The 23,863-nt window shown below is 43.6% G+C and overlaps 1 protein-coding gene across 1 annotated transcript in view; it reads left to right on the top strand.

The window, feature by feature from the left end:
• NOSTRIN (nitric oxide synthase trafficking) overlaps positions 1 to 23,863 on the top strand; it is a 59,702-nt gene that overhangs the window by 33,048 nt on the left and 2,791 nt on the right. Inside the window, exons 9-15 of the mRNA XM_040441681.1 lie at positions 5,385 to 5,483; positions 11,085 to 11,210; positions 11,287 to 11,395; positions 15,352 to 15,440; positions 15,748 to 15,873; positions 16,763 to 16,997; positions 18,990 to 19,064. Coding sequence (XP_040297615.1) covers positions 5,385 to 5,483; positions 11,085 to 11,210; positions 11,287 to 11,395; positions 15,352 to 15,440; positions 15,748 to 15,873; positions 16,763 to 16,997; positions 18,990 to 19,064 — 859 coding nt within the window. The remainder of the gene's footprint in view (positions 1 to 5,384; positions 5,484 to 11,084; positions 11,211 to 11,286; positions 11,396 to 15,351; positions 15,441 to 15,747; positions 15,874 to 16,762; positions 16,998 to 18,989; positions 19,065 to 23,863) is intronic.

Below are 23,863 nucleotides of genomic sequence, written 5' to 3'. Positions count from 1 at the left end.
GGATTCACCAGTGTATGTAGGTCAGGGGTCACTGAGCTTACCAAGCCAATTTGAGTTTCAATAATTAGTTCTAAAGGTTTTGGAATCAATAAAATGACAACAGTGCCCAAATTTATGCACCTGCCTAATTTTGTTTAAACAATTATAGCACACTTTCTGTAAATCCAATAAACTTCATTTCACTTCTCAAATATCACTGTGTGTGTCTCCTATATGATATATTTAACTGACATTTTTTATTGTAACAACCAACGATTTATACAGGAAAATCATGACGATTAACAAGGTTGCCCAAACTTTCGCATCCCACTGTATATTGACCTCCAAGCCGATGTAGACTCTATATTATGTCAGAAAATAACACCTGTGCGTGCCATCAAATGTGTGAAATTACAGAGCTGTGTAGCAAATTTGCTGAGCGTTACCCATTGTTAAAGAGGTTTTCCAGCACTTTTTAATTTATGACCTATATCCTTTTGATAGGTCATCAGTATCTGATTGATGAGGGGGTCCGACTCCCAAGGCCCCCGACGATCAGCTGTTCGGGAAGGCACCAACACACCTGTGAGTGCAGCAGATGTCTCTCAACTCACTAAGCACAGTGCAATACATTGTATAGCGGCTGTGCTTAGTATCGCAGCTCAACGTATGAATGTGATGTCACTGGCTCCATTATCGTGATATCTGAGGTTCGGGAAAAAGTAGACTTAGCACGACTTAGGTGCAAAAAGAGTTTACTATAAGAAATCTATATACATATATACATTATATATACAGTGAGGAACAGAAGCATTTGAACACCCTGCGATTTTGCAAGTTCTCCCACTTAGAAATCATGGAGGGGTCTGAAATTCACAATGTAGCTGCATTCCCACTCTGAGAGCAATGCGCCACCATTGTGTTAACTACAGGGGAGGGAGGGGGGGGGGCCGGCCGCACTGGCCACCAATGTCTTAACTACAGGGGAGGGAGGGGGGCCGGCCGCACTGGCCACCAATGTGTTAACTAGAGGGGAGGGAGGGGGGGCCGCACTGGCCACAAATGAGTTAAATACAGGGGAAGGAGGGGGGCCGCACTGGCCACCAATGAGTTAAATACAGGGGGAAGAGAGGGGGGGTCTGCCCCCTGCTGCCTGGCAGCACCTGCCAGGCAGCAGGGGGCAGTCATGTACACAGTTCTTTTAGTACATTCTAACCTGAAGCGTCCCCATCACCATGGGAACGCCTCTGTGTTAGAATATACTGTCGGATCTAAGTTTCACGATCTAACTCAAATCCGATGGTATATTCTAACATAGGGGCGTTCCCATGGTGATGGGGACGCTTCAAGTTAAAATATACCATCGTATTAGAGAAAACTCAGATCCGATGGTATAAAAGGGACTCCTGACTTTACATTGAAAGTCAATGGGAAAGTCAATGCGGCGCATTGCTTATAGCACAGACCTGTCACTTACCAGTAGGAGGAGCGCCCGGTCGGTCACAGACATCGCAGCTCGCAGGTAAGTATAATGCTTCTAAAAATTGCTACGTAACCATGGCAACCAGGACTGCAGTAGCGTCCTGGTTGCCATGGTTACCGATCGGAGCCTCAGCGATTTAACTGGCACTCCGATCGGTACTCTCCGCTGCCACCAATGATAGGGGGGAGATTTTAATTAGGAGGGGGAGGGAGGGGGGGGCCCACTGGCCACCAATGAATCTACAGTACTACAGGGGAGGGAAGGGGGGCCCGCCGCACTGGCCACCAATGTGATAACTACAGGGGAGGGAGGGGGGGCCGGCCGCACTGGCCACCGATGTGATAACTACAGGGGAGGGAGGGGGGGCCGGCCGCACTGGCCACCAATGTGGTAAATACAAGGGAGGGAGGGGGGGCCCACTGGCCACCAATGAATTTAAAACTGGGGAGGGAGGGGGGTGTGCCCCCTCCTGCCTGGCAGCACATGATCTCTTACAGGGGGCTATGATACGCACAATTAACCCCTCAGGTGCAGCACCTGAGGGGTTAATTGTGCAGATCACAGCCCCCTGTAAGAGATCGGGTGCTGCCAGGCAGCAGGGGGCAGTCATGTACACAGTTTAAAGTATATTCTAACTAGAATCGTCCCCATCACTATGGGAACGCCTTTGTGTTAGAATATACTGTCGGATCAGCTCTGAAAAAGCTTTTATGCAGACGGATCAGCGGATCTGTCTGTGTGAAAGTAGCCTACGGCCACGGACCACGGACGCGGATGCCAATCTTGTGTGCATCCGTGTTTTTTCACGGACCCATTGACTTGAATGGGTCCGTGAACCGTTGTCCGTCAAAAAAATAGGACAGGTCCTATTTTTTTGACGGACAGGAAACACGGATCACGGATGCGGCTGCAAAACGGTGCATTTTCCGATTTTTCCACGGACCCATTGAAAGTCAATGGGTCCGCAAAAAAAAATGGTAAACGGCACAACGGCCACGGATGCACACAACGGTCGTGTGCATGAGGCCTATAGAACATGTCCTATTCTTGTCCGCAATTGCGGACAAGAAAAGGCATTTTCTATATAGTTCTGGCAATGTGCAGATCCGCAAAATGCAGAAAGCACATTGCCGGTGTCCGTGTTTTGCGGATTCGCAGTGTCCGTGTTTTGCGGATCCGTGGACCCGCGGATCTGCAAAACACATACGGACGTCTGAATGGAGCCTTACAGGGGGGTGATCAGGGAGTCTATATGGGGTGATCACCCCCCTGTAAGGCTCCATTCAGACGTCAGTATGTGTTTTGCGGATCCGTGGATCCGCAAAACACATACGGACGTCTGAATGGAGCCTTACAGGGGGGTGATCAATGACAGGGGGTGATCAGGGAGTCTAATATGGGGTGATCACCCCCTGTCATTGATCACCCCCCTGTCAGGCTCCATTCAGACGTCCATATGTGTTTTGTGGATCCGCGGATCCGCAAACCACATACGGACGTCTGAATGGAGCCTTACAGGGGGGTGATCAATGACAGGGGGGTGATCAGTGACAGGGGGGTGATCAGGGAGTCTATATGGGGTGATCAGGGGTTAATAAGGGGTTAATAAGTGACAGGGGGGGTGTAGTGTAGTGGTGTTTGGTGCTACTTTACAGAGCTGCCTGTGTCCTCTGGTGGTCGATCCAAGCAAAAGGGACCACCAGAGGACCAGGTAGCAGGTATATTAGACGCTGTTATCAAAACAGCGTCTAATATACCTTTAAGGGGTTAAAAAAATCGGATCTACAGCCTGCCAGCGAACGATCGCCGCTGGCAGGCTGCAGATCCACTCGATTACCTGCCGGCGCATCCACTCGGAATAACAGGGCCGCCGCAAAGACGTAATCCTGCGTACGGCGGTCCTTTAGTGGTTAAAGAATGTATTTGTCTTGCACTGCTGAACATAAGGATTTGAACACCTGAGAAAATCTGTGTTAATATTTGGTACAGAAACCTTTGTTTGCAATTACAGAGGTCAAACGTTTCCTGTAACAGGGATTTTGGCCCACTCCTCTACACAGATCTCCTCTACATCTGTCAGGTTTCGGGGCTGTCACTGAGCAACACAGAGTTTCAGCTCCCTCCAAAGATGTTCTATTGGATTTAGGTCTGGAGACTGGCTAGGCCACTCCAGAACCTTGATATGCTTCTTACGGAGCCACTCCTTGGTTATCCTGGCTGTGTGCTTCAGGTCATTGTGATGTTGGAAGACCCAGCCACGACCTATCTTCAATGCTCTGACTGAGGGAAGGAGGTTGTTGCTCAAAATCTCACAATAAATGGCCCCATTCATCCTCTCCTTAATACAGTACAGTCGTCCTGTCCCCTTTGCAGAAAAGCACCCCCAAAGTATGATGTTACTACCCCCATGCTTCACAGTAGGGATGGTGTTCTTGGGATGCAACTCAGCCTTCATTTTCCTCCAAACACGACGAGTGAAGTTTAGACCAAAAAGTTCTACTTTGGTCTCATCTGACCACATGACATTCTCCCATACCTCCTCTGGATCATCCAGATGGTCATTGGCAAACTTCAGATGACTTGAGCACTGGAAACGTCCGTGCAATGTATGACTTGAAACCATGACGGCGTAGTGTTCTACCGACAGTGACCTTTGAAACTGTGGTCCCAGCTCTCTTCATGTCATTGACCAGCTCCTCCCTTGTAGTTCTGGACTGATTTCTCACCTTTCTTATCATCAGTGATACCCCACGAGGTGAGATCTTGCATGGAGCCCCAGTCCAAGGGAGACTGACAGTCGTCTTTAGCCTCTTCCATTTTCTAACAATTGCCCCGTAGCCCTTTCCAGCCTTGTGGAGGTCCACAATTTTGTCTCTGGTGTCTTTTGACAGCTCTTTGGTCTTGCCCATGGTAGTAGTTGACGTCTGACTGACTGTGGGGTGGACAGGGGTCTTTAAAGATCTCTGACAGGTGCTACTAAGTTAGATTAATGAGTGGAGTAGAGGTGGACTTTTTAAAGGCACAGTAACAGGTCTTTGAGAGCCAGAATTCTTGCTGTTTCTCAGGTGTTCAAATACTTATGTTCAGCAGTGCAAGGCAAATACATTCTTTAAAAATCATACAATGTGATTTCCTGAATTTTTTTTATTTTTATTCTGTCTCTCAGAGTGGGAATGCACCTACAATGTGAATTTCAGACCCCTCCATGATTTCTTCTGTTACTCACTGTATATATATATATATAGATAAGATACAGAGTACCTAGTAAGTACGTGTAAGTAACAGTCACCAAAAGTCGTCAACAAATGAGCCAGCGCCTATCGATCAGTGCCCATAATGGCATTAGGCTGATGCCGATATTATACAAACAGAGGTGATGGTAGCTAGACACATCTTACCCTGATGATGTCTTTACCGGAGCTGATCTCTTTGTTACAAAGCTAAAAGTTTTCTAGTCTCCTAGCCCCACCTAAAGGTATTCAATGTGCAGTATGCACATACAGTTACTTCATTCTTCAGTAATTTGGCCAGGTATCAGACATCATTAACCAACTGTATTAAAAGGAATTGAAGGAGAAGGACCAATTAAAACTTTGCTATACACTGGCCTAAAGAAAGCTGCAAAAAGGCAGCTGATTGTCAGTGGTCCCAAGTGTCAGACCCCCAACGATCACATACTGATGACCTACCCTTATTGATTGGTATCTGTTGTGACCAGTTTAAAAAAAGAGTAAAAATAGGAGACACAATGGATTTAATAATGGTCTTATGAGAGCATTAAACTACAACACTGGTTAAGCAAGTAAATAGCTATTTGTTAGTCCTGCTTGCCATTGCATTTGCTTTGTGATATTGTTTTGCCATTAGGCTTCATTGTCAGATACATTATTTATTTTTGTTTACCTTTCGTTTGGAATTTTAGAGCATTCAAGACCTTGAAAAGGAAAGAATACAAATCCTCTCTCACATCTTAACCCTGTACAATCAGCATGTATCAAGTTATGGGCAGACACTCAATGCTGTAAGTATACTATACCTTTCCGACATTTTAATTTAAAAGAAAGTGATGACACTTTGCTAGGATATGACATCATTTGATAATCATTGGCGTTTGACCTCAACACCCACACCAGTCCTGAAGGAATGAAGAGACACATAGCACTAGTATAGCACTACGTACCCTTCCAAGTATAAATGGGCAGTGCTCCTGTTCTCTGCACAGCCAATAGCCAGGGTGCCACTGAGCAACCTGGAACAATTAAGAGGAAGCAGAGTTAAACAGAGATTTCTCCAGCACTGCTTAAAAGAAACAATTCTTTATTGTAAATACATTTGTACAAAAAGATAAAAAAAAAAAAAATGCAACCTGCCCGTTTTGGACAAAGTAAGAACAAGTGTTACTATTCCTGAAACGCGTACAATATTTTTATTTATTTTTTTTATCCAGAGATGTTTAATGCATTTACAATAAATTCTTCTTGCACCCAGGTCTGTTGGAACAAGGTGACAGCACTTTATGGGTGTTGAAATAGGGCACCCATAAAGGTACATGAGCTCTACTCTACTTCTGCATGTCAGTTTTTATCATGTTCTCAATTCAACAGAAAAAAATAGTGGCATGATCCATCACATGCTGTAAAAAAAGCAGGAAAGGATATGTCAGACATACAGCACCTGATGGAGTACCGTAGAGCAGTACACCAATGGGTTAAAGATAAGAGACTGAATACTCAATGTAGATATCTTATCTGCAATGCTTTTATCCTCTGCTACTAAGTATCAGTACTCTATGATGTGTACATTTATATGGCCTTATTGCACATAAGCACATTTAGGAGATCACTGAAATTTTATCAGTAGAAAAGCGGGTTTCTTGAAGACATCGGCCAGCAAAAGCTCAGTAATTGCAGTATAGTTTCAGAAAAAATTATAAAAATTTACTTTTGATTGTAATTAAGCTTAATCTCTAGCTCCCAGGGCCTGGACAATGTATTTTGGTGCCCAAGAAAGAGTAGACAAATACCCTTTCCCCATAGAATCAATTCACAATTACCTTACTTTGTAATTAAGAGATTTAATTAAGAGATTTAAACACATTTTAACCCCTTCCAGGCCATTTTTGTTTTTTACTTCCAGCCTTCCCAGAGCCATAAGGCTGCGTTCACACGGGCGAGTATTCCGCGCGGGTGCAATGCGGTAGGTGAACGCATTGCACCCGCACTGAATCCTGACCCATTCATTTCTATGGGGCTGTTCAGATGAGCGGTGATTTTCACGCATCACTTGTGCGTTGCGTGAAAATCGCAGCATGCTCTATAAGTGCGGATGCGGTGCGATTTTCACGCATGGTTGCTAGGTGACAGTCTATTCACTATATTATTTTCCCTTATAACATGGTTATAAGGGAAAATAATAGCATTCTGAAAACAGAATGCTTAGTACAAGGTCAATTGAGGGTTAAAAATAATGCGGTGATGGACCATGTGATTGGAGCATGTGATCTGACGTCACCAAAGGGCCTTTAGCCCATAGTTTATCTTTTAAAGAACTAAAGACCGGGAGAACTACGCGAACAAGAGGAGAAGGTGAGTTAATTTTTTTTATTATTTTTAACCCTCAATTGACCTTGTACTAAGCATTCTGTTTTCAGAATGCTATTATTTTCCCTTATAACCATGTTATAAGGGAAAATAATATAGTGAATAGACTGTCACCTAGCAACCATGCGTGAAAATCGCACAGCATCCGCACTTGCTTGCGGATGCTTGCGATTTTCACGCAACCCCATTCACTTCTATGGGGCCTGCGTTGCGTGAAAAACGCAGAATATAGAGCATGCTGCGATTTTCACGGAACGCACAAGTGATGCGTGAAAATCACCGCTCATCTGAACAGCCCCATAGAAATGAATGGGTCAGGATTCAGTGCGGGTGCAATGCGTTCACCTACCGCATTGCACCCGCGCGGAATACTCGCCCGTGTGAACGCAGCCTAACTGTTTCATTTTTCCATTTACATAGCCATATAAGGGCTTTTTTTTTTTTTTTTTTTTTTTTGTAAGACAAATTGTACTTTTTAATGACACTATTTATGGTTGCATACAATATGGTGGGGAGCAGGAAAAAAATTTCAAATGAGGTGGAATTAAAAAAAAAAAATTAAAATTCCACCACAGTTTTATGGGTTTTGTTTTTAAAGCATTCACTATGCAGTAACACTGACCCTTTATTTTCATTCTCCGGGTCAGCACACTTATAATGATACCACAATTATATAGTTTTTCTTGCATTTTAATACTGGAAAAAAAAACTTTTTTCTTTACATTGCCATATTAAGACCCCCAAACCTTTTTTTATTTTTATGTCTGCAGAGCTGTGTGAGGGATCTTTTTTTGCGGGACAATCTGTAGTTTTTATTGGTACCATTTTGTAGTGTATATGACTTTTTGATAAGTGACAAAAAAAGGTGAATTACGCCATTCACCGTATGGGATAAATATTTTTATATTTTATTAGAATGGGTGTCCTTGCATGTGGCGATGCCTATGATGTTTATTTTTTAATTGTTTATTTTTATTTCCCTTTTGGGGAAAGGGGGAAGGAGATTTGAATTTTTATTATATTCTTTAAAACTTTTTTTGTATATGCTTTTTAATAGTTCCCCGTGTGAACTTGAACAAGCAATCCTAATTAGCATTATAGTTTATGAATGTTTCACTATGTTCCTATGGAGCTCTGCTACAGGCAGGGCCTTCATAGGAACATAGCTGTTGCAGCCTCGTATCATTCAGGAGGACCAAGGCTGCCGCACACACCATCCAGCTAGGAGGAGCCATTGCATGGCCTGGAACACTCGCTCCTGGTCTTTGAGCTATCAGATGCAGTGGTCACATTTGACTATGAAATATGAGGGGTTAAATGTGTCTGATTGAGTAGGCACCGTCTTTAACCCATTCGCTGTGCGGCGCTGGAGCAATGTGTAAACATGGCGCCCGCATGCACGTGCAGAGGGCGCCATGGCCGGCAGATCTCTGCTGTTTTAAACAGCAGAGACCTGCGGCTAATTACCGTGACCGTCGATAATGCCGATTGCAGTAATTAAAGACTTTAGATGTCGTGATCAAGTGAGATCACGGCATCTAAATGTGCAAAAATCTATGTGGGCAGGATAAGAAATGATCAATTTCTAGTGTAAATCTCATTTTAAAAATCCCTGCTAGAACAAAATAAAAAATTAACAAGCATTATTTATAGGCTCATATATGAGCTTCAAAATCATCACAAAAATTTTTAAAAAAAGGAAAAATATATGAAAAATTAACAAATAAAAGTTTAAATCAGCCCCCTTTCCGTATAATAAAAAAATAAATACCTAAATAACAATAATATAAACATCATGGGTATCATCGTGACCGAAAACGCACATACTATTAAAATATTTTTTTTAAATTCCAATACGGCGAATGGCATAATGGAAAATAGGGTCAAAATGTCCGATTTGCCCTTTTTTCATTCCTTCTCTTACCCAAAAAAGTAATAAAATGTGATCAATATGGTAGTAAAAAAAAAGAAAATTGTATCAAAATTTCAATTTATTTTTACACTATTTAGACATAAAAAAACGTATACATATGGAGTATCATTGTAATCATACTGACCCAGAGAATGAAGGGCATGGGTCAGTTTTTCTGCAAACGAAACACCGTGGGAACAAAACCCATAAAACGGTGGAGGAATTGCGTTTTATTTCACAATTCATTTACTAGCTAGTGGTCCCTAGGGACCTATTTACGTTCTTGGATCAAGTACTGTTTTTCTTTTTAAAACTTCACTTTTATTTAAGTCTTATTAATAAATACTGACCTTTTATTCAAATCTCCATATTATTACTATGCTAAATACGTGTTTAAAAATATCAGTGATGCGGGAAGGCTCTATATTCTTTGCTCTTGGTTATATATATTCTTATAGTAGTACATAGCATTTCATGCAACCTTCTTGAAAAAATGGCTCTTTTTCTCCTTTTCGTTTTGAGAACAGGGGAAGGAGGGGCAGGGGGAGGGGAGGGTGAGGAGAGGTGATTCTGTTATTTATTACCCTCTCAAGGGATACAATATGTTAGCGGAGCGTCAGGATCTATTATTTATTATCATTCCCTTAGGTATATAGGGACATGTATAGTGTTGGTGCACTGGTGGTGTCACCTATTATTACTTTATTCCTCCTCTCGCTTCATATAAATCTCTCTCCATCTCCTATACACTCCTTATAACCACTGCCTTCTATGCAAACTGCATCTATTTAGATCTAAGCCCTATGGTACGCTGCTGCTATAAAAGTATCTTTATTTTACTAGTAGTTAGAGCTTCTCCCGCATATCACTGCCTAAAAAAACTAACTCTCCCACACACTGCATCCCGACATGTTTCGCTGTTACACAGCGTCTTCAGGGGATGATGCATCATCCCCTGAAGACGCTGTGTAACAGCGAAACATGTCGGGATGCAGTGTGTGTGAGAGTTAGTTTTTTTAGGCAGTGATATGCGGGAGAAGCTCTAACTACTAGTAAAATAAAGATACTTTTATAGCAGCAGCGTACCATAGGGCTTAGATCTAAATAGATGCAGTTTGCAAAGAAGGCAGTGGTTATAAGGAGTGTATAGGAGATGGAGAGAGATTTATATGAAGCGAGAGGAGGAATAAAGTAATAATAGGTGACACCACCAGTGCACCAACACTATACATGTCCCTATATACCTAAGGGAATGATAATAAATAATAGATCCTGACGCTCCGCTAACATATTGTATCCCTTGAGAGGGTAATAAATAACAGAATCACCTCTCCTCACCCTCCCCTCCCCCTGCCCCTCCTTCCCCTGTTCTCAAAACGAAAAGGAGAAAAAGAGCCATTTTTTCAAGAAGGTCGCATGAAATGCTATGTACTACTATAAGAATATATATAACCAAGAGCAAAGAATATAGAGCCTTCCCGCATCACTGATATTTTTAAACACGTATTTAGCATAGTAATAATATGGAGATTTGAATAAAAGGTCAGTATTTATTAATAAGACTTAAATAAAAGTGAAGTTTTAAAAAGAAAAACAGTACTTGATCCAAGAACGTAAATAGGTCCCTAGGGACCACTAGCTAGTAAATGTAAAGTCTCAAACGTTGACAAGTACTGTGAGGTCAAAAGCTATAAAAATTTATTTCACAATTCCACCCCATTTGGATTTTTTTTACCGCTTCCCACTACATAATTAATGCTGGCATTAGAAATTACAACTTGTTCTGCAAAAAATAAGCCCTCATATAGCTATGTGACCGGAAATATAAAAAAGTTATGGCTCAAGGAAAATAGGGAAGAAAAATGAAAACGCATAAAAAGAAAAAACCTCCGGTATCCTAAGCGTTAAACACCCGACTCCTTAATTAATGTGCCCCTTAATTCGAATGAGAACATACAAATAACCAATAGGTACATATCTGTCAACAGGAGCTTGCTTGCGGTTTCCAGGCGGCAGGGTAAAGTTTGACATGTATTAGTTTTCATGTTGCCTGTACTACAGAGTATATAGATTACACAGCATAACTCATTGTATGCTTTTGATTTTATAGTGTAAGAGCCAAATTGATCAGGCAATTATAAGCATTGATGTTGAGAAGGATACGGAAACTTTTATGGCGGAAACAACTATCTATACTCAAGAAAACAAGTCAGAGTTTCTACTACTGGATTATTACGTAAGAGAAGAGAGAACCCATAAAGTGTCATACCATAGTCTGTGATAGATTTTAGCACTTTCTCTTTGTTCATTAGGAAGAAGACGGCTCAGCTATTATGGATCAAAACAGAAAAATCAATTCTATTAATGAGAAGCTTGCAAGGCTCCAGAGTGACATGGAGAAAGCAATAAAAGATAGAGAAGGTAAGATGGGCCTGATCACGGGAAGGAATGCGATGAGAATATCATTTAAAGGGAAATCTTGGCAAAAAACACAGAGTTTCCAATTGTAGTTATTCATCAAAGAGTCGCCCATAATCCAAGATGGACTTAAAGGGATTCTGTCACCAAGTTTTGGGCTATAGAGCTGCGGACATGCACGGCTAGATTGCCGCTAGCATGTCCGCAATATACCTGTCCCATAAAGCTGTGTGCTTTTATTGTGCTTAAAAAATGATTTTATATACAGGTTCTTCTCAAAAAATTAGCATATTGTGATAAAGTTCATTATTTTCTGTAATGTACTGATAAACATTAGACTTTTATATATTTTAGATTCATTACACACAACTGAATTAGTTCAAGCCTTTTCTTGTTTTAATATTGATGATTTTGGCATACAACTCATGAAAACCCAAAATTCCTATCTCTAAAAATTAGCATATCATGAAAAGGTTCTCTAAACGAGCTATTAACCTAATCATCTGAATCAACTAATTAACTCTAAACACCTGCAAAATATTCCTGAGGCTTTTAAAAACTCCCAGCCTGGTTCATTACTCAAAACCGCAATCATGGGTAAGACTGCCGACCTGACTGCTGTCCAGAAGGCCATCATTGACACCCTCAAGCAAGAGGGTAAGACACAGAAATAAATTTCTGAACGAATAGGCTGTTCCCAGAGTGCTGTATCAAGGCACCTCAGTGGGAAGTCTGTGGGAAGGAAAAAGTGTGGCAGAAAACGCTGCACAACAAGAAGAGGTGACCGGACCCTGAGGAAGATTGTGGAGAAGGACCGATTCCAGACCTTGGGGGACCTGCGGAAGCAGTGGACTGAGTCTGGAGTAGAAACATCCAGAGCCACCGTGTACAGGCGTGTGCAGGAAATGGGCTACAGGTGCCGCATTCCCCAGGTCAAGCCACTTTTGAACCAGAAACAGCGGCAGAAGCGCCTGACCTGGGCTACAGAGAAGCAGCACTGGACTGTTGCTCAGTGGTCCAAAGTACTTTTTTCGGATGAAAGCAAATTTTGCATGCCATTCGGAAATCAAGGTGCCAGAGTCTGGAGGAAGACTGGGGAGAGGGAAATGCCAAAATGCCTGAAGTCCAGTGTCAAGTACCCACAGTCAGTGATGGTCTGGGGTGCCATGTCAGCTGCTGGTGTTGGTCCACTGTGTTTTATCAAGGGCAGGGTCAATGCAGCTAGCTATCAGGAGATTTTGGAGCACTTCATGCTTCCATCTGCTGAAAAGCTTTATGGAGATGAAGATTTCATTTTTCAGCACGACCTGGCACCTGCTCACAGTGCCAAAACCACTGGTAAATGGTTTACTGACCATGGTATTACTGTGCTCAATTGGCCTGCCAACTCTCCTGACCTGAACCCCATAGAGAATCTGTGGGTTATTGGGAAGAGAAAGTTGAGAGACGCAAGACCCAACACTCTGGATGAGCTTAAGGCCACTATCGAAGCATCCTGGGCCTCCATAACACCTCAGCAGTGCCACAGGCTGATTGCTTCCATGCCACGCCGCATTGAAGCAGTCATTTCTGCAAAAGGAATCCCGACCAAGTATTGAGTGCATAACTGAACTTAATTATTTGAAGGCAGACTTTTTTTGTATTAAAAACTATATGCTAATTTTTTTAGATAGGAATTTTGGGTTTTCATGAGCTGTATGCCAAAATCATCAATATTAAAACAAGAAAAGGCTTGAACTACTTCAGTTGTGTGTAATAAATCTAAAATATATGAAAGTCTAATGTTTATCAGTACATTACAGAAAATAATGAACTTTTTCACAATATGCTAATTTTTTGAGAAGAACCTGTATATGTAAATTAGTCTTGTAAGGTGCCCAAGGGGCTGTACGAACCTTCCTGGTGCCCAGCCACACCCGCCTGTGAAGGAGCCCAGCACCGCCTATGTCCTCCGAATCCCCTCCTTTCATCAACAATAGATTGCCGTAATCTCGCGATGCGCGAGCTCGCGCATGCGCAGTTCTTTCCCTGAGACTGATGCCAGCACAGGGAAGGAACACTATACCGGCACTGCGCATGCGCGAGCTCGCGCATTGCGAGATTACGGCAATCTATCGTTGATGAAAGGAGGAGATTCGGAGGACATAGGCAGTGCTGGGCTCCTTCACAGAATATTTCACCTATAATTTATTTTTCTGCCAATTTAAACCAGATAGTAACACATATCCTTTTTTTTTTATCAGTTTTTATTTTCTGATTGACGAATTTTCAATTCTATTTCTTGAACATGATTATGGGAGCGGCCATCTTGCCTGAGCTGTTAATAGCATTTAGAGATATGCTTTACAGCAGACCAAATGGACGGGAGGGAACCCCGTTGACTTCTATAGGAGAGTTTTCTCGGCTCTGTGACCTGTAAAGAGGTCAGGAGGGAGTAGATAAGCTGTGGTATCACCAGTTGTGAATGATGCATCCTGTGCTGTCTGTACAGGTGCTGTCATTATGATCCTGTCTCTACTGATGAGGAGATAACTGCAGCAAAAGTGATTTGCACAGACCAAGAAGTGGTGTCTATTATTTAGGGTTAGTGGACAGTGCGAAAAATGCAAGCTATTATGTATTTTTTCACTATAGATATATTGACATGAAAATTTTTATAATTTTTCATGTCAATATATCTATAGTAAAAATATACATAATAGCTTGCATTTTTCGCATTTTATATCCTTATTAGTGATGAGCGGCAGGGGCAATATTCGAATTCGCAACATTTCGCGAATATTTGTGCGAATATTCGCCATATATTCGAGAATTTGCAAATTCATGATCTCCAGGCATTATTTTCTTGATTGCGAAAATTCGCATAAAATTCACCTAAAATATGCGCATAAAATATTTGCATGAACTGGTATTTAAAAAAAATCTAATATTCGCAACTACAAATATATTTAGCGATATTTTAAATATTCGCAAATTCTCGAAGTGCCGATATTCGCGATTGAAATTCGCAATTCGAATATTCGTGATCAACACTAATCCTTATACGATTCACAAAATGATGGGGTCACAGAACTCCACTGAGAACCAAAACGTCTCTCAGCATCATCTTTTTACATCCCAAATGGTTGGGTTTAAAGACTATGTAGGGGCATTATTTAATGATTGAATTTTACTCATTTTGGGCTAAACAAATATATTTTTCAATTGTTATTTATTAAAAATGTTCAGCCATTTCTGAGATAAAAATGATTGAAAATCGGTCTGTTTGCAGGCTGTCACTTTCAGTTTTTTTCCCCATCATCTGACGGCTCATGTGTAGTTCTTATGTCTGACCTCCTGACCTCATAAACACTCATTCTAAGAATATGGCTTAAAAAAAAGTACAGATCGCCCCACAAAAAATAATCCCTAACACAGATCCGTAGATGTAACTATAAAATAGTTATGGGTTCCAGAGTATGGCGATGCAAAGAAAAAAAGATTTTTCCAGAGTTTTTATTTATTTTTTAAGTATTAAAACACAAGAAAAACTACTATGTGGTAGCGTTGTAATCGTACTGACCCGGAGAATGACAGTAACAGGTCAGTTTTACCACATAGGGAATGCCATAGAAATTTAACCCATAAAACTATGGAGGAATTGCGATTTTTCTCTAATTCCAGCCCTATTGGAATTTTTTGTCCAGCTTCCCACTACATCATATACAATACAAAATGGTGCCATTAGAAAGTACAACTTGTCCCTCCAGAAAAAAGCCCTCATGAGGCTATTTGAATGGAAAAAAAAGTTATGTCTCCAGGAAAGCGGGGAGTAAAAAAACACAAAAAACAAACAAAGGGAAAATGGCTGCAGAAAGAATGAGTTAACTTCACAAAATACACTTAATTATAAATAATAATAATGCTGAAGTCATAATATTCTGTATCATAATAACCTAACAATACTTTTATGGTTTTAGGGTTGGAAAAAATGATGAGAGCCTATAGAGAAAATCCAGCATTTTCTGATATGAAAAATGAGGAGGAAACAGCTGCTCTTCTGGAAGAGGTAGATATTGTTCCAACTATATGCAAAGTTTAAAAAATTATATCAGTTTATATAGCATGCATTTCAGCTTTCTCTCGCCTTTGCTATTTTTATGCTTCTTCCCATTGGCACCTCATGCTTCTCTGGACCGGTAAACTATCAATCTTTCTTCTTCAGATATTTCCTTTTTATTTTTGCTTGGCTTTTTTATCTTTCTTGAAAAAAATATAACTTTTAATAAAGTTTTCAAAAAGTCATGGTCTTGGAAAGTACTGTAGAATTTCCCCCATTGTGCTCATATACAAATAAATAATTTTCAATTTTATAGACAAACTTGAGAGTTAACTTGCTTGAAGCAAATCACTTCAAACTCTCCTCGGCCTTGGCACAACTTGAGCAGAAAACTCTTCCAACTCATCCATGCAGTGAGAGGATGACAAAGTGGAGAGAGAAGGTATGGTATGGTTGTTTCTTTATTTTTTTTAGTTTTTTTTACAGTTTTATTACTGATTTACTCTGATTAAATCTGCAACTAGAAGCTGCACACACTATGGCCGTATGTGGGAGGTGGCACACGTTCTGAGTCTCCACTGTCATAGATCACCAGTGGTACAATTATAACCAGAATGAGGGATGACACTAAAAGGGAGAACAATGCCGTTAGGTTTATTTGAATATCCAGTGTCACATTGTAACATAGTTTGTAAGGCTTAAAAAAGACATCTGTCCATCCAGTTCAGACAGTTATCCTGCAAGTTGATCCAGAGGAAGGCAAAAAATGCCACAAGGTAGAAACCAATTTTCATCATTTTAGGGAAAAGATTCCTTCTGAACTCAGCAGAATAATTCACTGGATCAATGACCTTTCTCCAGAAATCTAATAACTATAACCTGCAATATTATTACACCCCAGAAATACGTCCAGACCCTTATCAGAGTACAAAACTGTGAGTGACGTTTCAGACTTTATCAAATTGAGTATAGAGGTGGACTGGGAGCAGATTCTGAGGGAGCAGATTCTGAAGGTTCTCCTTCCGTCCATACCGAACATGTGCAGAAGTTGTTCTCATAATAAGGGACAGTAAATCCCAACTTACAGTATCACTAGCCATTTTGGAGTTAAGCATGAAGATGACTATATTGGTCAACTAGTCTATACAAATGTATATAAAGACTCTTCTGGTCCTCTTTCCTCTACCTGTATATACTCCCATAGCCATGTTACTGGTATACCCCTATAATGACATAAATCACAACCTAAATGCACCCAGGGAGCAAAAGATTATTTTGGAATCGTGCCCAGACTTCAGTGCGTCCTGTGTTCATGTGTTCCTCATTCACAGGGCTGCCAACTCTGCTCCGTGCAGATATCTCGGTCAATAAATACTATAAAACTAAGACGCTCTCAGAGTAACAGGATGTCTACCAGAAGCTATGGGTCAAGTCTACCACCCAATGAATATATAGACCCTGACAACATTGATCACCCGAGCAAACCGCCACGAAGTTTAACCAAACGATTTTCTAGGAATTCCCGCAGCTCAACAAAGGAACAAGTCGGTGATGGTCAAAATACAGGTAAAAAGATATTTCTATCTTACCATATATTTTTGATGTGACCAATATATTTAGGAATTCCTGACAGTGGGCTTTCATTTGCGATTAGGATAGTCAGTGCTTCTCCGGTTTTCCCTTTCTATTGGATTTTGGCAGAGATGACAATTTTAGACATCAATATAGGGCTATTTCACAAAAAAAAGGGTCTTCTAGAGGGGCCAATATATTTTGACTTTAGGGAAAGAAAATGCATCAACAAATTTTAAAAAATTGGTCTATAACATAGGAGGTTTGCATAAATGTCCAATCCATTGCAATCTGTTGATAAAACTTGGCAATCTATGTCCTGTCTTTACAAATTACCCAGAATTCCACACATTACATATGTCTGGAATTAATTTTTAAATGGGTTTTCCCACTGACAGCACTTTTCTCCTACCCAGAGGATAAGTGATGTTTCTAATTGCTGAGGGTTTGACCTCTAAGAGCCACTGTGTCAGTGGAGCAGTGGTGTACATATGTGACTACCACTCTATTCATTTCTATGGGACTGCTTCACAATATGCCAAACATTGTACTGGACAGTCCCATAGAAGTGAATGGAGCAAAGGTCACACATGCACACTCCAGCTCCACTCACATAGCAAATTCCATGACCCCCGTTCTTGGGTTCAGACACTTTTTCCTTATACTGAGGATATGATATACGTTTTTTTTCTGGGAAAAACCTTTAAAGGAGTTTTCCAGGATTTTTATATGGATGGCTTACTAAGGATAGGCCATTAATATCGGATTGACAGGGGGTCTAACATGCTGCACCCCCGCCAATGAGCTACTTGAGAGTAGGTGTGGCCCTGGACATAGGCGCAAGTATTACCTTCCTTCATTATGTAATGCAGGCATGCTCAACCTGCGGCCCTCCAGCTGTTGCAAAACTACAACTCTCATCATTCCCGGACAGCCTACAGCTATCAGCCTACAGAAGGGCCGCAGGTTGAGGGCCGCAGGTTGAGCATCCCTGATGTAATGGATGGAGCTGGTTACTGCAGTGCTGCTCCCATGGCTGCAACGTTACCCAAATTTTTCTGGGACAATATTCTTAGAATGTTTTTATAACTGCATTCTTGTGCCATATTTGTTTTTTTTTAACATCACTTTCCCTTGCAGTCATGAGTATACATGTCACCTCCCTTCGAGAACAAAGAAAACTGTATAGTTAGTTATTCTGTAAACCAATATGCAACCTATAAAAGAGCTTTGAATATTAGGCAAATACTATACCATGAAGTCCTGTTTCAAGGCTCATTTATGGATCAAATGTAGGGGGAGACTTATCAAAACTGGTGTAAAGGAAAACGGCCTTAGTTGCACATAGCAACCAATCAGATTATACCTTTTACTTTTTAGAGCTCTCTTGGAAAATGAAAGGTGGAATCTGATTGGAACTAAGCCATTATTCCTTCACACCAGTTTTGATAAATCTTGCCCATACAATAATAGGGTGGCTGACTATTGGAGGCACTAGAAAGACAGTTTTCTTACTTCTTGAATGCTAATTTACATTTTTTTTCCCCCTATTGACCATTGCCTGTAAGCCTCCTTAATGGAGCTGGAATGAAAACCAAGCTAAAGTCAATAAGTTAATTAAGAACACTCTAAAAGTAAAAAAAACTCCACCTTCAAAGCCTTAGTGACAACACCAGGTAGCTATGGACCTCTACTGTATTTAGCAAACAACATGAAAAATATTATTTACTAAAGTGTTTATATATATATATATAAAATCTTTTTTCTTAACTAGAGTTTCCTTTTAAAATGTATCTGACTTTTAACTTTTTTTACATCCTGATATTGCACATGGAGATTTTACTATACATAGAAGAAGTGTTCCTTTTTTTCATAACCTTGAAATCACTTGAAGTAAGGGAGGTGTAGATGTCTCGCTGATTTCAGTATTTTTTACACTGTCCATGCTTTATCAGGCCTTCATTTTTTGTTTCTTTTTGGGGAAAGAAGAAAACATTGGTGAATGGCGTGCCCTATACCCTTATACATCACAGAGAAAAGATGAACTTGACTTGGAAAAAGGTTAGTATAGTAAGTTTATATTTATAATGGATAAAACAATCAGATGCAAAAAAGAGTGAGAAGATTCATTAGTAGTGCTGTGGGATACATATAAATTGGCAAAAATAGCACAAATTGCCCCACAGTCATAAAGATGGTGCCCTGGTCATTTTTGTCACAGAACCATGAACCAGACGTACAACAAGAGATAAGTGAAAAATAAGAAGGCTTTATTGAAAATAAAGCTGTAAAGCAAAAGTCCAAACGGATGGTGAAACCGAAGCAGAGTCTTTGAGAGGCCAGGGGTCAGAAACCAGAAGGGTAGTCAGACGAAGCCAGGATCAGGAACCAGCAGGGTAGTCAGACGAAGCCAGGATCAGGAACCAGCAGGGTAGTCAGACGAAGCCAAAATCAGGAACCAGAAGCAGCAGCAGTCTTAGAAGCATGTGAACACAGGAGGACCAAGCAAGGAACTGAAGCCACAGACCTCCTATATATATGAGCTAGGCATCCAGCTCCTCCCAGTGGGAAGGAGGAGCCGCAGGGTGGAAGGCTACAAGAAACCCAGAAACCAAGATGGCCGCTAGCACATGTCAAACGAAGGAGAACAGCAAGAAGGTAAGACCATGACAGTACCTCCCCCTCAAGGGCCCCTCCTCCGCGGAGCAAAAAACGGTTTCTGAGGGAAGCGTGCGTGGAAGACTCGGAGCAAGGCAGGAGCATGGACATCTGCGGAGGGAACCCAGGAACGCTCCTCTGGACCATAACCACGCCAATGGACCAAAAACTGCACCCGACCGCGGACCAGGCGTGAGTCCAGGATATTGCTCACCTCATACTCCTCACGATTGCCCACTCGGACCGGACGAGGCCGAGGAACCGAGGAAGTGAAACGATTACACACCAGTGGCTTCAACAGGGAGACATGAAACACGTTAGAGATCCGCATGCCAGGAGGAAGCGCAAGGGCATAGGCTACCGGGTTTACCCTGCGAAGCACTCGGAAGGGACCAACAAAGCGAGGCGCCAGCTTGGGAGTGGGCACTCGAAGGTTGAGGTTGCGGGTGGACAACCATACACGGTCTCCGACCTGGTAGGAAGGAGCAGGCGCTCGTCTGCGATCAGCCTGGAGTCTCTGGCGCTGCGCAGAGGCCTCAAGGGACTTCTGGATCTGTACCCAAGAAGCACGTAGGAGGGAAAGGTGATCCTCCACAGCCGGAATATCCTGGGGAGAGAATACCTCCGGTAACACGGCAGGTTGGAACCCATAATTGGCCATGAAGGGAGACGTCCCAGAGGAAGAGTTCACCGCCGTGTTCCTGGCAAACTCAGCCCAAGGCAGGAGGTCAACCCAATTGTCTTGGTGATCGGAGACATAGCAACGAAGGTATTGCTCCAAGGCCTGATTGGATCGTTCTGCGGCCCCATTGGACTGAGGGTGGTAGGCCGAGGAGAAGGAGAGATGAATCCCCAACTGGGAGCAAAAGGCGCGCCAGAACCTGGACACAAACTGACTCCCCCGATCCGACACAATCTCCTTGGGCAAACCGTGCAACCGGAAGACCTCCCTGGCAAAAATCGTGGCCAACTCTTGTGCAGAGGGTAACTTCTTGAGAGGAACACAGTGGCACATTTTGGAAAACCGATCCACAATCATGAGAATGACCGTATGGCCTCGGGATGCAGGGAGGTCCACAATGAAATCCATCCCCAGGTGTGACCATGGGCGCTCCCCGGTGGCTATGGGTTGCAGAAGGCCCAACGGAAGGTGCCGAGGGGACTTACTCTGGGCACAAACGGAGCATGCCGCTACATATGCGGCGATGTCGGAACGTAGGGAAGGCCACCAGAACAGACGTGAAACAGCCCAGGACAGCTGATTCTTTCCAGGATGCCCCGCGGTCTTGGAGTTATGGTAGGTTCGCAACAACCGAGTGCGCAACTCCTCAGGCACAAAACATCTGCCGTTGGGTCTCCCAGAGGGAGCACCAGATTGAGCCGCCAAAATCTGCTCACCCAGGGGAGAGGTCAGGCTGGTGCGAATGGCGGCCAGGATCTGATTCGGAGGTATGACCGAAGTCGGAATCGACTCCTCCCTGGACAGCTCGGAGTACTGCCGTGATAGGGCATCCGCCCTGATGTTCTTGGAACCGGGTAGGTAGGAGACCACGTAATTAAAACGTGACAAGAACAGAGCCCATCTGGCCTGACGTGGTGTCAATCTCTTGGCCTCAGAAAGGTAGGTCAGATTCTTATGGTCCGTCAGGATGAGAACCGGAACCACCGAACCCTCGAGCAAGTGCCTCCATTCTTTAAGGGCCTGCACGATGGCCAATAACTCCCTGTCACCAATCTGATAGTTGCACTCCGCGGAAGACAGTTTCCGGGAGTAAAACCCACAAGGAAGCAGAGGACCCTCTGGTGTTCTACGCTGAGACAGAAGGGCGCCTACTCCTGTCTCAGACGCGTCCACCTCGAGGACAAAGGGCAACCCAGGGTTGGGATGCGACAGAATCGGAGCCGACACAAAAGCGGACTTTAGGGCCTCAAAAGCTCGGATGGCCTCGAGCGGCCAGACCTGGGAATTACTGCCCTTCCTGGTCAGATCCGTGAGAGGCTTGGCCAGCATGGAAAAGTCCCTGATGAACTTCCGATAATAATTGGCGAAGCCCAAAAAGCGCTGCAGGGAACGAAGACCACTGGGCTGGGGCCACTGTAAGACAGCCGAAACCTTCTCAGGATCCATGGAGAACCCCTCAGCGGAAATGATGTAACCTAAGAAGGTTACCTGGGATCGGTGAAATTCGCATTTCTCAAGCTTACCGAACAGCTTGTTCTCTCGTAACCGTTGCAACACTCGTCTGACATCCAGAATGTGGGCCTCCATGGATTCAGAATATACCAAGATGTCATCCAAATAGACCACCACACACTGCTGCAACAGGTCACGGAAAACATCGTTGATGAATTCCTGAAAGACTGCGGGCGCATTGCACAACCCAAAGGGCATAACCAAGGATTCATAATGACCGGTCCTGGTGTTAAACGCGGTCTTCCACTCATCGCCCGCCTTGATCCTTACCAGGTTATATGCTGCCCTCAGGTCGAGTTTGGTAAAGACCGTGGCCCCTTTAAGGCGATCAAACAGCTCGGAAATCAAGGGTATCGGGTAAGCGTTCTTGATCGTGATGCGATTGAGACCCCTGTAATCGATGCAAGGCCTCAACTCACCGCCCTTCTTTTTCACAAAGAAAAATCCAGCCCCTGCCGGGGACGAGGATTTGCGAATGTGTCCGCGTGAAAGCGCCTCCCTCACGTACTCCTCCATGGCCTCATTCTCCGCTACCGACAGTGGATAGACTTTGCCACGAGGAGGAACGGCACCAGGTTGTAACTCTATGGCACAATCGTATGGGCGGTGCGGAGGTAGGGCAACCGCGCGCACCTTATCGAATACATCCCGGTACTCCTCGTATTCAGGAGGCAACAGAGAGTCAGAGGAAGTACACAGCAACTTGACAGACCCATGGATGCAACTAGCCCCACACTGCGGTGACCACGAGAGGATCTCGGCCGATCTCCAATCGAAAGTCGGATTATGCTTCTGAAGCCAGGGGTACCCCAAGACCACCGAGTAGTGTGGAGATGAAATAACCTGGAGGCAGACCGACTCTCTGTGAACGGCACCAATGGCTATCCCCACTGGAAGGGTCTCATGAGTCACGTGTGGCGGCAGAAGGGGTCTGCCGTCTATCGCCTCAAGAGCCAGTGGGGAACCTCGAGCCTGCAGAGGAATGGAATTGGCGGCAGCGAACACACTATCAATGAACAAACCACCAGCACCAGAGTCCACCAACGCCTGGGTCGTCACCGAGCCCCCGACCCAGGAGAGGACAACAGTGATCAGTGGTTTGTCAACACGGGAAACCGGGGACGAGGAGACTCCACCCAAGATCTGCCCCCGACAGGATCTCAGGTGCGAGCGTTTTCCCGGACGGTTCGGACATGCCAACCGAAAATGCCCACCGAGACCACAGTACATGCATCGGCCCTCGCGTCTCCGGAGAACCCTCTCCCCCTCGGACAGGCGAGCAAACCCCAGCTGCATGGGTTCACCCCCAGACAAGTCATCCCCAGGAGGCGTGGGAGGAGAGGGAGGCACGGGTGGGACAGCAAACGTAGGCGCCAATCTGTTAGAAGACCTCCGCAGGCTCTCCTTAAAGGAAGGTCTCTCCCTGAGTCTGGTGTCAATCAAAATCAGGAAAGAAATAAGAGACTCGAGCTCCACTGGTAGGTCCTTAGCTGCAACCTCATCTTTCAAGGCATCCGAGAGACCATGAGAGAAAGCAGCGACCAGAGCCTCATTATTCCAGCCCACCTCTGCTGCCAGGGTACGAAACTCAATGGCGTATTCAGCTACGGATCGTGAACCCTGTCTGATGGACATAAGGAGCTTCGCAGCAGAGGCAGCACGAGCCGGCACATCGAATACCTTCCGAAGAGAAGCAACAAAACCGGAAAACTCGGCAACCACCGGATTGTTGTTCTCCCATAAAGGGCTGGCCCAGGCCAAGGCCTTGTCCGAGAGCAGCGAGATCAAGAAGCCCACCTTTGATCTCTCAGTAGGAAAGGCATGTGGCAGCAACTCGAAATAAATGCCCACCTGGTTAAGGAAACCTCGGCACTGAGTTGGCTCTCCCCCAAAGCGCTGTGGAAGAGGGGCAGAACCGGTCATACCCCGAAACACCGCAGGCGCAACAACAGGTGTCGGGGTAGACTCTGGCGCAACAACCGGAGCGGCAGTAGGAGCGACAACCGAC

The sequence above is a fragment of the Bufo bufo genome, chromosome 7 (assembly GCF_905171765.1).
Source record: "Bufo bufo chromosome 7, aBufBuf1.1, whole genome shotgun sequence".
Classification (NCBI taxonomy): Eukaryota; Metazoa; Chordata; class Amphibia; order Anura; family Bufonidae; genus Bufo; species Bufo bufo.
The sequence above is the reverse complement of the archived record's forward strand: the minus strand, read 5'-3'. Positions and strand labels throughout refer to the sequence as shown.